This window comes from Catharus ustulatus, chromosome Z, assembly GCF_009819885.2.
Source record: "Catharus ustulatus isolate bCatUst1 chromosome Z, bCatUst1.pri.v2, whole genome shotgun sequence".
In the NCBI taxonomy this organism is placed as follows: Eukaryota; Metazoa; Chordata; class Aves; order Passeriformes; family Turdidae; genus Catharus; species Catharus ustulatus.
Genome location: NC_046262.2, coordinates 32,082,068 through 32,094,377, shown reverse-complemented (window position 1 = coordinate 32,094,377; position 12,310 = coordinate 32,082,068). Strand labels below are relative to the sequence as shown.

The window sequence follows — 12,310 nt, the reverse complement described above, 5'->3', positions numbered from 1 at the left end:
TATTTAATTAATTAAAAAAAAAAAAAAAAAAAAAGTGGGTCCATAAAATCAAAATTTTCTTTGAAGAACGAAGTCCTAACTATGTGGGTTTTGTTGGTTCCAACATTACTGCAAATTAAACCAAAAACTGAACGTGCAGTATGTTGACTTAAGAATACAAATTGCTATCTGCACATGGATTAAAATTCTTTCATCCTGTATAGCATTTTTTCTGAGACTCAACTGGGAATGCTGCATGCAGGACCTGATTTTAATTTGTGTAAAATTTCCATGAATAACAAAGTCTAATTAAGACAACCATTAAAAATCCTTAGTGTTAATTCAGTGTGGAAAATCTCAGAGTTTTGTTGGATTTTTTTTTAAACTGATGTCTTAATTAGGCACTATTAAGGGAACAATTATGCAAATTAAATCAGGCCCTTACTGTTATGCATTTCTTTAATTATTCAGTGCTTGTTTTACTTACATTTTGATTTCTTATATATGTTAAAAGAGTAGATTAGGTGATAATCTCTCTGGATTGTTCCATGTTCTGCTTTGGATCATTACTGAAAAAAACAACATCTAAATGAAGTATCTGACTTTCTTTCAGTTGAAAAATGTGCTGTCTTATGATTTTAACATTGGACAGTATATTCACTGAGCAGGAGTTATGCTTTCAACTTTTTACTCAGCTCTTTTCCCTTATCTCTGGTTGAAAAAATAATATTTTGACCTTGAAAGATAAAATTTTAGTCTGCTTATTTTTTACAGAGTAGCAAACTGAGAAGACTTCATATTTTTTGTATGTTCCATAGGGCATAACAATAATAATTTATTACCTCAAATTTACTACTTTCATCACTTTTCATAGCCTTTTTATTAGGATTTTTTTTTTATTTCAGTTGAGCTTTGGTTTAGTTTGTGACAAGAGGGGATGGACTAAATAATACCAAATGTGCAGTCTCAGGCATCTGCATCATCCATTCACCATAATTTATTATCATTAACCATGATTATTAGTGGAATACTTAAAAAATTTAACTCTTTGAAGTTCATCTCTGAGATTTGCTGTAAGTAGGAATAGTTGCATGCCTAGTCAAAATATCTGTAAATAAAATAGTTAAAGTTTGGCTGTATAAAATGTAAAACAGCAGGATTAATTTTTTAGTTAGGAAAAGAAGAAGCAACTGTCTGTGAAGTTTCAGTGACAAAAGGGAATTGTTCTGATACAATAGGATGTTTTAGGCCAAACCAGTTTTTTCTTTTCTAAATAAAACATGAAGTTTTTTTTTAAAAAAAATTGATTTTTATAAAATACAAAACTCCATCTGTAGGAATACACCAAATTTAATTATACTTTCCCACCTCAAAACATACTCATTTGGATTTCAAAAGGGGAAATAAGATAATAGTTTTAATTTAGCTGTAGAAATAGAAAGGATGGATACCCTGATGGCATTTACCTAAAATGAACTGTTCCTCCTGAACATCTTTCAGTAATACGCTAATTTAGATTGTTACGACAAGCAACTGAGATGCCTTGTACTCCCCACAGCAATTTTGAGATTAATTACATTACTGCTGCACTGATTATAGTGAGACAGTCATGCTATTCAATGGAATACTTTAAGTAAAATTAGTTCAAGGATATAGAGCTCTCATAGGTTACCATTATGGGAAGCACTGAGTAATTTTCTTGGCATAATGTTAAATAGTCCAAATTACTTGTGATGAACGGTCAGGAAGTTCAAACGGGCTCTTTGGCAGCAGTGAAAAATGGTTCAACAATGGATGATCCTAAACAAAAGGGAGCTGTTGCTGCTGGTTTCATGAATATCTGCTTTTTATCCCCTGCTCAATATGGAGAATAAACAAACAAATGTACTGAACAGAAATAGACCTTGTTAGATTTAGAGCTGGACTTGTCTCAAGCTAGTAGTCTGGTAAGTTTCCCAGGGTACTTTCCACTGATTTAGAATTTCTGCTAAGCCCTTTTTAGTATACTTATTTCCATGTGTTTTTCTTACCTATGTGTTCATGCTACTGGTTGAGATTGTATGAGTAGGGATGTATCTGTATTATGATGGGGTGCAGGTGTCTGATTGATACCAGTTATTCAATACAAGCTTCAGTAAAAACTAATTGATTGGTGTGTGTCAAATCCACTTATAGTGTTTATCCACATAGAACGTGTTGAGGTTTTCAAAGCTACCACAGATTTCCAGAATGTATTTCCTTTTTGAATTATTCCAGATGAGTGAATCTTTTAATCTTAGAAAATATTACCTCTTCTGTTTGTGTGTACAGAAATACAGACACACATACAAACACACACAAAAATCTGCACACATGAAATTTGTTATTACTCAGGAGTGTGTGAATCATATACAGTATCAACATAAGACTTCCAATGAGCCTGAATAAATAGTCAAGCACAACATTACTTGTGTGGCTGAAATCAAACCCAGAACCTCCAAACATAATTCACAGTTGAGTTAAATGGAAAAATTTCCTGATGAAGGCGTGGTGAATCACAGAAAAAGGATGAACAAGTGTGATAAAGGAAATGTAGTAAAGCAAACAGTTGAGGTGAATCCTGCAGATGAACATCCTGGTATCTGTAAGATTTTTATTTTTTTTTCTGATGACCTGTGCAAACAGAAATAGACAATCTTCCAAGCTCTTAGAATATGTTATTATGAAGGGCAAAGTTTACCTCAAAGTTTAGCTCAAATGTTGTGGTATTTATGATGAAATATGCAGTTTTCATGACATGGTAAAACCAACTGAACTTGATGGGAGTTAAGTATTGGACTGTTTTCTTCTTACAAGAAATGGCTTACATGTGTTACATACATACTCAGCTCATGCTGAGTGAGCTGCATACTTGCAGCATATTTCACTGCATATTTTGCTAAAATTCCTGGGTCTGATAAAACATACTTCATTGCAGCATGGGCTAGTTTGCAGCTTTATCTTTTCATTGGTTTTATCTTTATCTGAAGACAAAAATATCTAAAGTTCTTGAGAATAGCTGTTTCTGGAAGCTGATGAGGCCACTTTTTTCCCTCTTGTAATTGATTGGTATATTGAACATTTGTTCAATGAAAGGCACATTCTTCAGGGATGCCAGGCAGATGCTTTGTCTTACATTCTTCAATACAATAATTACAGTCTTTTGGTATTGTTGAGGGAATCTTGTAAAGCTGTCTTTGGGCTGGTCAAAATGTTTCCTGTTGGTTCTTGGGAGAGTACTAACAGAATAAGCCAAAAAAAGCAAAATTGCGTGCATGTGGTTTCTTTGGTATAGCTAGCACCTCTTTTATTTGTTTATGTTTAGCAACTTTCAACTTCTTGGGCAAGTCTTTCCTTGTAATTTTTGAGAAATTATTGAAGATTAAATAAGGCAATGTGCAGTTTTTAGTTGTGATTGGGAGGCAAAGACTGAGAGAGTCGTAGCTTAACACTATCTAATGACAAGGTGTTTTAAGATTTAATTGCCGTTGTAAATTATTATTTTGTCTTTTGTCTGATTTACATGCATAAGTCTCCAGAGGGCATGAAACATATGTGTGTCTCCAGAGGACATGAAGGTTTATGTAACATAAAGATATCTTTTGAACATCTATTTACAAAGATAATTCCTTTCCCGTGCTTCTGTCACACAAACTTACCCTGTAGTTAAGTCAAATATACAAGAATATACAAGGTTTTTCCTTGCGGTCTACCTGTTGACAAATAACTGACATTGCAGGCACACGGGTAAAATTGTGATTCAACATGTAAGACTCTAGACTGTCTTATGAGTCCCATGTCTGAACATGGAGTGTTGAAACTCTGCAGTGGTTCTCAGTTTCAGCAGCACTACACCAAGAAGAAAATTCATACATCCATTCATCAAATGAATGACTCTTCAGCCTTTCTAGATCAAAGTTGACCTTGATTTCTTAGAGAAAGTATGGAAGGGATCTTGTAAGCCAAGAACTGGCAGCAACTTTTTTTTCTAAAGGTGATTTTTCAAGCAGACAGGTATGCATGCCATACCACATGAAGCTTTGGTGTGGCATTTCAGAGTGAGGTCTGTGTAAGATGTGCTGTCTTGATGAGTTACTCAGATTGTTAATATAGAAGCTAGGGAGATTCATTCCTGTGAAAAGTGGTAAAGGACACTGAAAGAAGGCAAAACGCATTTCTGTTACTACCATGGTGTTCAACAGCAGAAAGGAAACCTGTGCAGCCTTGATTCATGTGAAGCAAATGCTTTATGGAACCCATCAGGTTCAAACGACCCTGCAGTATTTTCTGCTCGTGGTACTCTATTAATGCAATTCCCTTATGTTTAGCAGAGTATCAAGAGCATTGTTATTTGTCAGATGGGTGATAAATTTGGGATATGTGTTTCACACATTTGATGAAACTGTCTGCTGCATCATTGAGCTGTGTCTGGTTGGAGAATAACATGGCCGTTCAATTTTTAGAGGTAGTAGAGCATTAGAGTGATCTAGACAAAAAGGAGAGGACTAAAGTTAGAAAAATGGAAGTATTTCTGATTTCTTTTAGTTGTAGATTTTCTAAAACATTAATCTCTGTGCACACTGCACAGCACAATGACATGGGCTCAAAGAGAGAACTTATGAGCTATGATCTCCAGGTTCACATATGTGTCTAGTAAATTATTTTTAATGAAACATTTGGTATGGGTCCAAGGAGCCAAAATATCCAGAACTGTATCTCCTATACCTTTGTCAACAAAATTAACTCAATGAGACTTCTCAAAACTACACTGCCATAGGGTTTTACAGCAATATTTTTCACCCTCGTATTGGAACTTCACCTTTACAAGCAACTGGAATTCTTGAGAGAAAATTGGTGACAGTATTTGCAAATGCATGATATCCAGTTTGACTAAACTGCATTCACTGGTTTATCACCTGGCTATAATAGCATAACATTGTGAAATACAGAATTTCTATTAAAAACCTGTGTTTAAAGAACCCAATATATTATTTTCCAAGTGTAGTGGTTAACTGGAGTAATATAATTTTTTCTTAAGCCAAGAAACTTCTTTCTGAAGCACCCAACAGAGTATCACATGTAGCTATATCTAGGACATGCGCAGATTAATTCATGAATACAAGTAAATTCACGAATACAAGCCGCACTGAGTATAAGCCGCATCTCTGGGTGTTGGCAAATATTTCATTCTTTGTCCATAAATAAGCCGCACCTGAATATAAGCCGCTCTGTTGTTCGCAGCGAGGACCCACGTGCAACAAAGTTGCCAAATACTAACAGAACCGCGGCATGGCGGGGGGGTTTACTGGCTCAACTAAGGCTGTGCAGACTCGGCCCGCTAGGGGCTGCTGACGGGGCCAGGTGGCCCAGCCCGGCGCCGCTGCTCGGGGCTGGCTGCCGCCTCTGGGTTCGCTCGTCCCAGCCCCACTCCCGCCGCGGCACCGGTCAGGCACAGAGCACCCCCTACACCCGCCACGGCAGCTGAGGGCGGGGGCAGAGCCCCACCCCCATCCCCCCCGAGCCGCGGCAATGGTGGCGCGGGCCCCACCCCTCCTCCCTGAGCTGCAGCAATGGTGGCGCGGGCTCACCCCTCCTCCCTGAGCTGCGGCAATGGCTGCGCGGGCTCCCCCCCTCCTCCCCGAGCTGTGGCAATGGCGGCGCAGGGCCCCCGCCAGCTCCCCGGGCCGTGGTAACAGCGGCGCGGGGTCCCCCCGTCTCTCCCCTGGACTGCGGCAGAGGAGGGAAGGAGAGAGCTCTCCTGCCTCTCTCCCCACCCCTCGTGCTGCCTGCAGGGAGCCAGGGAAACAGAGTAACACTTTGTAACAATCGCGGAATGCCGGCTTTTACTGGCAGGTGCTTGGCTCGACGCCCTGGCTGGCACGTCTGGGGTTGTATATTAGCCACCCACGAGTATTAGCCGCATTTCTGGGTTTCCACCAAAATTTTTGTCAAATTGCTGCAGCTTGTATTCGTGAAATTACTGTAATATAATTTCTGGCCTTTTTTAATGACTCGTTTGAAGCTGATTTGCACTTACAATTTCAAGAAAACTGGATTTATTTTATTTTGAATTGAGAAGTATAATTACAAATTTTTTTTTAAAAGCATATGTAAACATCAAATATATCTTATAATTTAAGCAATAAATTGTTTGTGTAAAATTTTTAATTGATGTGTCAAACCTCTATTATGTTTGGCTAGCTCATCTGTAGATGTCAGTAGGTTTGTTTCATTACAGCATCAGGAATACTTTTATAACACTGAAAGTAGTGAACAATATGACAAAACACTGAATTGTAGCTGAATAACTAGTGTTAAATATGCTGTTTTTTGGGCATGTATGTGAACAAAAGTCTGAAAGGAGGTTGATTAATTACTGATTTATAAATACATTAGAAAATCCTGTAGGGAAAAGAGCTACAGTGAATCCTGACTTTAAGAAAGTCCATATTCATATCGGTTACAGATTTCTGTTCAGACTTCAAACCTAAGGATTAAAATAAAGTGTGCACAGTGCACACCATCAGCTAACAACAGCATGACATTCTGAGTTATGTTACAGCTGTGACAGCAAATACAACTTGTCTTTGGCTTTGGGCTCATAAATAAATTAAACTGTGGAAATTCAAGATGGTGTGGAATTGAAATGCTGAAAATTGTAATACATCTGAAAATCAAATTAGCATCCAATCCAACAGCAGAAAAATGTATGCCTGCATAAATAAGGACTAAATTTCCCAGACCTTCATTGTGTTTACTTCCTTTCCTCACAAATTTTCCAGTGCACCGTTTGTTTATCTATCACAGCTGCCTCTACAGTATTTGCTTGAGGTTTATGCCTCAGTCATCGCCTCTGTGAATCCGTCACACAGACATATTGATGCCCTGTTTGATGGTAGCAGCTGATTCTTCACCTATAGGAATCACTTCAGGAAAACTGAAATTAGAGTGTAGAACTTGTTTTGCATAAGGATAAAATTTATTTGTGTTAAATGATGTACTGTAGGTATTTGAACTTGTAATTCAAGTGTAAATTGTCCAAACAGATATGCAGTTTCCATGCTAAAATATTGTTTGATGTAACTGTAAAGGAAGAAAGGAGAACAGGTCACAGACGTTTTTTCTAGCCATCAATTTTCAATAAGATTATGAAGGGCATGTTTCTGGCCTTAGGGTTTCCCTTTTTGGACTGAAAACTTAAAGCAGCTCAGAGGACTTGAGACACTTGAGAGAGCTGATGTTTATAACCTTGTACTGCTATCAATTGCACCATCCAGAATCTGAATTTTTATTTCAAAAGCTTTCAGTTTTGTGTTTCCAAAGATAACCATAGAAGTGTGAATTGAGCATAAACTGATGCAACACTATCTACGTAAATCTGAAGGCACGCCAAAGCAATTGCTTTGAGACAATTACAAGATCTGCTTTTTAGGATCTTAAACTGCAAACTAGTTGTGAATACTTAAATATAAGTTTGCTTAACTGCCCTACTGTTATTCACTGCATGCAATAAAAACAAATATGGATGGTTTGGGAAGGCTTATTATGAGAGACATCCTTCTAATGGCATTTGGGAGAGTATGAGGATGCTATTCATAAACTGCTTTTGAAAGTAGCACACTTATGAAAAACAGTGAAGTTTAAGGCAAACTGCAAGTGTACCATTTCCTATGACAACCTTAATCATAAGGAGAACCTTGGTTTACATCTCAAAGACAGCTTGATTGTTGAAGAAGAATTGTATTTGCAAACTTTGCACCAGGTCTGTGTTTACCTACAACTGGATTGCAATTACATTTGAAAGCTAATGTGCAGAATGTGAAATCTTGGAACTATAAGAATTAAATTCACTGAAGTTACAAGTTTTCATAGTTTTTTACTTCAGAGGTTTCTTTTCTGTCTAGCAGACCTCGGCGTCATTGTATTGCATCTGCACTCAATTTTACTGAGACAGATATAGTACTTCCATTTAGGAGGAACTTGGAGGAATGGAGGCACTTGGTGTGGGGGATCACAGTCTGCATCTACTAAGATCACTGGTAAATTCTCTATGGGTGTCAACAAGGACAGGATTTCACCTTCTACTTGGATGGAGTGGAGTGATGTACTGCATTGCCGTTATGTATCACACAGGGAAGAACTTAGTTTAGAAGAGAATGGGGTATAAGTATAATCTTTGTCTTAATCTTTGTCAGAACAAGGAATGGGTTTACTCATTTGTGCCATATGGGTAAAGGCAAAGCTGAGGTGCATGTGAGCCACTGGATTCCTGTTGGCAGGGATCACTGAAGTGCAATATAAGGTGATACATTTCTGTAAATCATCACGGTCTCCTGTGACCTTCTAATTTATTTTAATTTACTCTAATTTGTTCTAGTCTGTCTTTGGAGACAGCTGTTTTTGCAAGCTGATTATATTGTCTGTTTAAATCCATGCATTCCATGGAATCTTCTTTCTTAGTTTTAATAAAAGTTAATCATTTTGGTAAGAGATTCTCTGTTACTTTTGTGATGTCAGCACATCACATAAGCTAACGCTCCTAAGGTAGCCTTGTGGTTTCGGATCAGCAACCCCTCCCACAAGCTACCAGGTGCAACTGAGAGGTGATATTCCCTCCAACAGGCTGTGTGGACAGCTGGGCTGCCAGGACAGGAGAGGAAGCTTGCCTGTGCAGCAGACTCCCATGAAGCATAGTGAAAATCCACTCCAACTAGTGAGCATGTCTTACTGACAAGAGTTGTGTCTAGAGAGCTTTTCACATCAAGAGGGTTAGTTTGTCTGCAAGTCATAATTAGTGTGCATTTTTGCTGTTATTTTTCATTGTTAGTCTTGTGCTTTAAGAGAGGGGAGATAGCTAACTGCTCAATGTTCCTTTTGACACCATATTGGTTTCCATTTGCACTTATATTTGCTAATATTTTCTGCTAATTTACTTTTAGCTGTCCTAAACAAGAATCTCCCTTGGGTGTATTTGCAAAGCCTAGTAAATCATAATACCAGGAAGTTTCTTGTGCTATTAATTTTAAATTTCCTTCTTCTCAATTTCATTCCATTACCCAAGTATGTATTTCCTGTATTTTCCAAATAATTCCTTCCTCTTCTATGTGTTTATACTTCTCACATACTTGCGGTAATTGTTTCAGTCCAGTTATTATTTCATTGACATAGTCATGCTTACCTCTTTTAACCTTTCCTTGAATCAGTTGTGTCCTTTATCAGTCAATGTCTTTAAGTTATCTTAATTTGACAAGATCCTTCTTAAAAAATTCCCAGTATTTCATGTTTGTGTGACTCTTAAAATACTTGTGACTCATAAAGTTCATAATCAGTTTAAGACAGAAGTTATCAACTGCTAGTGTAAAAACTATTTACTACTGATAGTTGTTATTGGAAGTTATTTACCACTGGAGTATTTGAGGTGATACAGAATGTCTGAGGTATGTTTAAGCACTCAATAAACCTATATTTACCAGTCAGCTTTGCCATATTCAGATGTGCCTACATGTGGAAAATATCATACTATTTTGATGACCTGTACCTGGCATAGGTTCTTACCAGACAGCCTCTTGTATCCATGAAAGAAGTGTTGTTACTACACTCTCCTTGGCTTGCAAAGTTCCCATTATTAAGCACTTCTGTTTTTAGTAGGTAGCTTTATGCCAGATGTTATGATGTGTACATTATAATGCATTGTATCTGAACCCTCTACCCTACTCCCAAATTGTGAATCATTAGTTAGCCTTCCAGTGTGAGTAATCTGTGTGGACGACTGTGGTCATGTCTTGGTTATCCTCCAAGCCAGAGTGGTATGGCATGTGGAAACAGGTTTGCTCTTAGTACTTCATACATTAGGGCCTGTGCCTGGTCAGTTTACTCCAGCTGTCAGGGGATTTTGATTCACAGACAGTGCCTGAGGACCAAAGATATTTTGAAACAATGTGATGCATGTGCACCCAGAAGGAAGAATGCAGAAGAATGCTTACCAAAAAGTTCTGCTACCTAAGCATGCACTATCTATTTGAGAAGGGACCTGCCTGGTGACAAAACCCCACGGAAATTCATAGCCTATTTAGAACAGCACACTACAAGGCAAGTGCTGTGATGATGGGCATTTCTGGAAAACCCTAAGATAGGTAGGTTCCTTAAACACAATATGTTTGTTTCACAAGGCATTCTTTTGGTTTTGTTTTGTAGCCTAACAGCAGTGGTCAAGTAGTAGGGAAAGTGCCTGGCCATTTTACTCCAGTTTTGGCACCCTCTCCCCATCACAGTGCGGTGCGACCTGTGACCCTGACCATGACAGATACTAAACCCATCACTACATCCACTGAAGGTGAGGCATCTTCACCTACAGCAACCAGTAAGTATTTCTTTAGGAAACAAAAAATGTCCATCAAAGATTTGATCTGATTTCAAATTGAGGCCAGAAAAAGGCGCCTTTTCCTACTATTTGACCAAGTGAGCGCTCATCATTTTACATGGAGAGCAAACATGATCTGACTGCAAAGCTTTTCCTCCCAAAATTTCAACTGATGGATCATGTTACATAAACCAAAATTTGTGACATGACAACCAAAATAAAAAGGAAAAGCCTGCATATTTGACCACTATTCAAGGAAAAGAAAATGTCTTTTTTCATCTGGGGTGGACATTGTTAAGACATTGAGAAGCACACCCAGGCAGTAAGGTTTTACAATGACCCACAGATGGCATTCCAAAAAGGGACTGGATAATTTGCTCCTCAATGAACTTTCCTACAGAAATCAAACCTTGTTGCAACACATACTGAATTCGAGCTATGATAATTGCATGTTAATTTAGGTTGTGTCATTTTTAGCAAAAACAACTCTTGTTGTTAAACAGAAAAATTAAAAGAAAATTTTGATTCCTTGTCATTTCCACAAGGGATGGTAGATCCACTCTTTCTGCTTGTTTGTTTTTTAAAATAGAAAATTATTAACTCTAACTTCAATATTTTCAATATTTTAAGCTCTTTACTACATATAGGGTGTTATTTTTCCTATTATCTTCAATGGAATTGCAGTTCTAGAAATACAGGCAAATATCTAGACTAATTTCTTCCCTTGAGAGTATTAACGATCAGTGGTGCAGAATGTTGCTTTTTGACTGCGTTCTGCATTTCTGCTGTCCTTGTACTTTTATTGGGGCTTGAGACAGCCAGTGTTACCAGCATTATCAGAGTGGTGAAGATTTTTAGGAGACACTTCCAGATTCTTGGAAAAAAAAAATCTGAACAATCTGTAAAAGTATTGGTTTCTTTAGGGTTTGTAACATGAAAATTACTCGTTCTAGATCTATTTAATATTTGAACCTCAAATGCACTCCCTAATTGTTGGTCTGTCATTAAAGGAGACTATAAACTGTATCCCTTTCAGGTGTTATATAACTTTAAAACTTTTCATTACAATCTGAGGCAGAGATGAGACTCAAAGGCATAAGGTTTAAAGGAGGAAAACTGTTTAAACATTTCTTATAAAGGGGTAGTAGTAACTTCTGGAGAAATACATACATATATATATAGATATATATTTATGGAAACATTTTATCTACCCTTTCAGTATATTAGTTTCATTAAGAGGTAGTAGAGTCTATCTGTAGCCCCATTGGTGATTTCTGGTACCTTTTTTTGACCTTTTAAGAAGAGTTAGTTTTAGCAGCAAAGTAGAAGCTGTTTCTCTAAATATTTGCACCAGAAGAGAAAACTGAGAAAACTAAGTTCTTGTACAGTTTCAAATATTTGTGGTTTCACTTGACTTTGACATGATTGTGCTTGACCTACATATCTCTCTTAGATGAGGTCAGAGTTTCTAATAAAAATGGCAAAAAAGAACAGTAAATGCCAGAACTGTTTGGGGATGTTTTCTAGTAATATGACCTTAATCATCATTATAGGAAAGCATGCTTAATCTGTACATTGTCCTGCTACCAAGGGAATGATTTGGACTATATTTTCCAATTAAATCATCACCAATTTCTTGTGCAATCCATGGGAACCTGAGTAGCTGATTCCTGTTGGACCTTTAGAACCTCTTGGCTGAGATACTTAAAATAAGGTTTTCTCATGCTTCCATAGCAGTTTCCAAGTAAATTTTTGCCACTACAGCACATTACTGATAATAGAAAAAATCCCTATGTCCAGATTTTATTTGAATGTGGCCATACTGCCTACAAGATAATGTATAACACTTCGCCTGCTCAGGGTGTTATGGTTTTCAGAAAATTGCATTAGTCTATCTCCTTGGTAAAGGCTTTTGACACTGGATCGGTAATAATAAGAGCATTTAAAAATGAA

General features: G+C 37.4%; 1 protein-coding gene across 6 annotated transcripts in view; it reads left to right on the top strand.

Moving 5' to 3' along the window:
* The window catches only part of NFIB (nuclear factor I B), a 176,032-nt gene that overhangs the window by 135,994 nt on the left and 27,728 nt on the right, over positions 1-12,310 (top strand). For 3 of the 6 annotated variants that reach the window (XM_033085622.1, XM_033085619.1, XM_033085621.2), the window contains exon 9: positions 10,192-10,357. The exons of 2 other annotated variants lie outside the window; for them this stretch is intronic. In XM_033085622.1, the coding sequence (XP_032941513.1) occupies positions 10,192-10,357 (166 nt within the window). The remainder of the gene's footprint in view (positions 1-10,191; positions 10,358-12,310) is intronic. One more of the 6 variants, XM_033085620.1, reaches the window with a different exon arrangement.